The sequence below is a fragment of the Montipora capricornis genome, chromosome 10, assembly GCF_036669925.1.
Source record: "Montipora capricornis isolate CH-2021 chromosome 10, ASM3666992v2, whole genome shotgun sequence".
In the NCBI taxonomy this organism is placed as follows: domain Eukaryota; kingdom Metazoa; phylum Cnidaria; class Anthozoa; order Scleractinia; family Acroporidae; genus Montipora; species Montipora capricornis.
Window position 1 is genome coordinate 52,965,328 of NC_090892.1, and position 5,000 is coordinate 52,970,327.

General features: G+C 40.5%; 1 protein-coding gene across 3 annotated transcripts in view; it reads left to right on the forward strand.

Annotated features, from left to right (window-relative positions):
- Positions 1–5,000, forward strand: part of LOC138021692 (putative leucine-rich repeat-containing protein DDB_G0290503) — a 65,231-nt gene that overhangs the window by 9,026 nt on the left and 51,205 nt on the right. For 2 of the 3 annotated variants that reach the window (XM_068868649.1, XM_068868650.1), the window contains exons 7-12: positions 831–1,169; positions 1,524–1,772; positions 1,868–1,930; positions 2,428–2,490; positions 3,085–3,243; positions 4,135–4,218. In XM_068868649.1, the coding sequence (XP_068724750.1) occupies positions 831–1,169; positions 1,524–1,772; positions 1,868–1,930; positions 2,428–2,490; positions 3,085–3,243; positions 4,135–4,218 (957 nt within the window). The remainder of the gene's footprint in view (positions 1–830; positions 1,170–1,523; positions 1,773–1,867; positions 1,931–2,427; positions 2,491–3,084; positions 3,244–4,134; positions 4,219–5,000) is intronic. The other variant, XM_068868651.1, reaches the window with a different exon arrangement.

Genomic DNA, 5,000 nt, shown 5'->3' on the forward strand with positions numbered 1-5,000 from the left:
ATCGTGCTGTAAGCGAAACGGAATGCAGCTAAAATATTTGATTCCAACAAAACACGACTTTGGATACAGATACATGTAGTGATGTACCGATAACGGAAAAGCGTCGTTTGTTAAGACTGTTTCATGGTGTCTTACATAATGTGTTCGTCAGGGTTGTGGTCAGTAAATGGCCGAACAAATAAACAATAGGCCTTTTTCGATATATTAAAATTCAGCTTGATAGTGAGGCAGTGAGGACAAAGACATAGGAAAGTGGATGATATGTAAATATTTTTCACTTTCATTCCAATGTGTTTCTATTGTTTTTGTCCTCACTGCCTCACCATCAAGCTGAATAAATGGCCTATTCAAACTTCAATATTTCCATCAAATACAGGTAAGCATTTAATACAGATTTAAAACACCTCGTGCTCGGACAAAACTCAGTGCGCATGCGCCACACAGTTACACAGGATAACCAATATCTTCGGAACTTAATGTTCCTTTACTATTTTCCCATGCCCATAATGCAATACGTTTTGGGAGGGTTCTTTACTTAAAAACAATACAAGTTTATTACTCTTGGGACTGTATCATGCTTCAGTGAACTGGATATCCATCGTTTTAATGCAAGTAACCCCCCAAAATCAACTGTGTTAAGGGATTTGCGAAAATAGCGAATTCCATTTTTTGCTGGAAAGTTCATACAATCTTTCCTTGCCAAATTATTTGGAATACTAGCGAAATGATTTCAATAACCGGAAGTTTTACCTAACGTTTTCATAACCGTCGTTGTCGTCCTTGCTTAAGTTCTCTACTTCCTGTGCAAGTTCCGTGACCCTTTTTTGTAGGTTCACCACCAACTTGTTGACACGAATGCCCACGACAACGAGAAAATAGGATCTTTCGCCGGCGACGCCAAGTCATTTGATACCTATACTGAAGAGTGTTCAGGAAGCATAACCCAGAAAGACCTGCTGATTAGGAAGCTAAAGAACGACTTGGGGCATGCGCGAAAACAGCAGCAAGACACAGCACGGGAATTAAGGGAATGTGAGCTGTCCATTGCGCGACTTCAGGGTCAGATAGGCAAACTGCAAGATGAACAGACGCTAAAACGATCTGACGTTGCCGCAAAAGATCACAATTTGAGGGCCATGGAGAAACAGCACATGGATAACAAAGTTAAGGTTGGTACCTTTAGATTTAAAATGAACAGCTCTGACTAAGAGTTCTGACGAAATAGGGAATGTAGCCAAGAGGTTAGGTTGCAGAATTTGCATGAAAATTCCCCAGATTCAAATCCCTCTGTGATCCCATCAACTTGATTTGTCAGTTTGTGTTGCGGTAGTTCAATCGAGTATTTTCTTGCGTTTGCATTTGTGCATGTGTAAACCTGCCTCGACTAAGCACTTAAGCAATTTTGTCTTATTCAAGACGCCCAATGCGATTCCTCGGCGCCTTTTTTGAGACAGCGAAGAGGCGTTTTCAGACTGTGGCTCCCGTTGAATTCCCAGCTCGCTCACACATTGATATCTTTTAAGCTTGCAAGACTCCAAGAAGAAAACCGTGATCTTAAGAGCAAAGTTAACACTCTGACAGAGTCAAATGGCGCGGGCATCCCGCTGGACTTATCCCGAGAGTTTGAGCAGAGAGTCAAGAGGTTAGAAGCTGAATTAGAAGTGTCAGAAGACCAACGGCGAAAAGCAGCACAGGAAGTGGTGAAATTACAGAGTCAACTGAGCGAAAGCCAGCATGCGGCAATGGGGCACAAAGAAGTGTTAGTAAGCGAGGTAGGCCGTCGGTTGTTAACAACCCTTTATACCGTTGGGTAGCATTCCTCCACACCATTCTAAAGGGCGTTGGACATCTTGTTATTTTTTTGTAGTTGACCTCAAAAGATACCGAGCTGGATAATATGAAGGACAGGTATAACACTGCTCTCAAGGAGGTAAGCCTTTATTTCCTTGGTAACTAAATATTCGTAACAGTGCCTTTTATTTCACATATGCACTTATTTACATGCACGTTGACTTTTATAAGCATTACAAAGTGTCCCATTGCCTTTTTCCTCAACTTCAATATCACTGAGTTGAGTAAAAACAAGTATTCACTGTCTCTAAACTGAAGTTTACGTCTTTTATCTGGTCGCGGTTAACGGATTAAGCGAAGACTGAGAGGCTTCGCTTAGTCGAGACCTGAAGTGGCGTCGACCTTTTCGCGTGCATAGAATCTGAATTAGAATCCCTTAACTTGTAAAGATAACGTTGAAGATTCACCATGGTGTAGGTAAATTTGGTCCTTAATTCTTGTTTTTTTGCTCGAACAACACAACTACTACAATGTGAGTGTACGGCCTAGAAAATTATGTACATCACCTGGCGCGATAGTCGGCTACTGCCTTTTCCTGTGGTGTTGGCTCAAACCACCAATACAATTGCCTTTCAGCTTCAACAATACGAAAAGGAAATTCACCAGCTAAGATCAGATAATTCTAATTGCGGCCATGAGGTAAATTTAAGGTTTAGTTACCATAATATAGAAACTTAAATCTTTACAACTTAGTCCGTATTTCCACACTGCATTGGCCAGCTGCAAAGTGTCCTTGTGATATTTTCAGTGCGTTGTTGCTCAAAGTTCAAATTAAAGCCTTGTCCTTGTTTCTAAACTCAGCATTTGTCTGCATGTAATGGTAATCAATCGTGTCTTAAATCGTGTCCGAATTTCAGGAGTCCGGTTAACGTTTCAATGCCTTGAAATAGGTTTTCCGTGATTTTCGTTGAAAAATTGCAAAAGCCTTTACCTACTTACTTTTACAGAGAGGGCAAACGTTCCCCCAAAAATGAGTCGCGAAATGAGTAGAAACTCGTATTCCCTAAACAAAAGTTTCACAACAAGTATGCATACTTATTAGCTGGACATCAGTGTGTTCATAACGAAAGGAAGTCTTTAAATTTGCCAAAGTTAGCTCAAGTCCGTTAAATTCCATGAAAAGACCGTAAAATCTTAGCCTGGAATGAATTTTTTGAAGTGAATACTTTAAAAAGATGCTTTCAGTTAGTGAACGATTATTTTACATTTTTGTTTCTTTGTATCAAATTCAAGCTGGAGAAAAATAAATTCTATATCCAGCAGTTGGAAGCAGACGTGATAAAGTGTCGCGAGCAGATTGCACGGTCTGAAGAGGAATTTAGATCGACACAAAGAGAGTTGAAGCAATTGCACATGGAATCGGACGATGAAAGAGATGCACTCGTGAACGAGGTGCGAGAATTAAATAAGAAAATAAAAGGCGCGTCGAGATAACTAGATAAGAACGTTTTTTATATGTGCGCCTTAAAAGTAGAACCAAGATAATTGCTTGGCCAAAAAAATCCGAAAAGGTAATCGAAACTCAAAGTAAGAAAATGCAGCTTGTCCCAAAGAAGGGATTCAGATACACTGCTTCTTCTTAGGAGCAAAGGTGGCACAGTTGGTTAGTGCGCGGCCTTGGTGCGAGAGGTCCCGAGTTCGATTCCCGGATTTCACATCCTTGTTTCGACTTCTTTCCTTTCAGCGTAACCTAAGTAGCTTTAAATACCCTTAAAACGGAGCACTGATGGAAAGTGGGGGGTAAAATGAGCGCACCGTCGGCTTCCTGGGAGAATACTCTGTAGAGAGTAAAGGAACTTCCGACGTTAAATAAGGTGTACCTTCTTTTTTGGAAGAACCTTTGAGGCTGAAATTTAACCCATGCTTAGAGTCAGCTAAGAACGTCGTTTTTTTGCCCTCATTGTTGCTTTTTGAATAGGTTGTGCCACATCCTCATTGATTAGCGCGTAGTAAACTTTAGAACAGCTTAAAGAACGTTTTTAGGCTCTAATCACCCCCTCCCCCCCCCCCCCCCGCAAAAGAGAAACGAGAATCAGTCGTTTTCAGCTCAATAATGACTTTTTGTTTAACAAAAGAAGAATTGACCGTGTGCAGAAGAATCAGGGGCGTGTTGTTGGCCTGCCAAACTTTCCAAAACTACTTAAGAATCATCAGGTGAATCTTGAATCTTGAACTTTTAAACGTTTCCCCGTGTCAGCCCATCGAAGGCCAGGTTATCTTGTCAGCGTAGTCTAAAATAAACCTTTTTCTTTTTTCTCAAGTTTGTAAATTGTTGTCCTTCAGGTTGCGGAACGTCATGATGTTATTTTGAAGTTGAAAACTGAAATATCGTCTCTGGGCGATAAACACAGAGATGCAGTTGCGCAGGTAGACATTTGCCTGGTGTTAGATGTTTAACGGAAAGAAATCACTGTACGCTAAATTAAATGGTGGTCCTTGTCACTACCAATGCGATAGCCCACGACTATACAAAATTTAATTTAACCTCACAGCCTTGTCGCAATGTCTACATTTTGATTGATTGAACGAGGGCTGTAGAGCATATGCCATGACGTCACGGCCTGCGTATCAGATACGTTCAGAAATGCTCGTACATCTAATTAGATGCACGACGCCTTTGGTAAGCATCGCGATGTGTTCCCTTGCTGTTCTCCCCGACTTCAATATCACTCGAGTGTCGGCATTCAGACAATAGGCCATTTCCGAGTTCATGGCTGCCTTGTCTCTAAAGCGAGTCGAAGTGCGAAGTTTTTGTGATGGTAGTTTGTTCTACTTTACATACGAAAGAAAACTAATTATCATAAGAACAAATTCGCACTTATACTCACTTTAAAGACGAGGCAGACATGAACTCGGAAATGGCCTATTAACGTCACACAATGTTAACTGAGTATAGGCCACTTTCAACAATACCATAATACTCTTTGTTTCTCCTTGGGATCATTGTGTAAGCCCTAAGAGAAACTGGAAACTATGCTCATGCAAAATTTTTCGCCTCCCTTTCAAAGCGAGGCCCAAAATATAATAAAATATATTTAAATATACTTAATATTCTTTAATATATAAATAAATGTAGTTTTTTCATTCCCATGTAATGCAACACAAAAGAATATGTATGTGGTCGCTTAAGTTGTGGAAAATCTGAATTG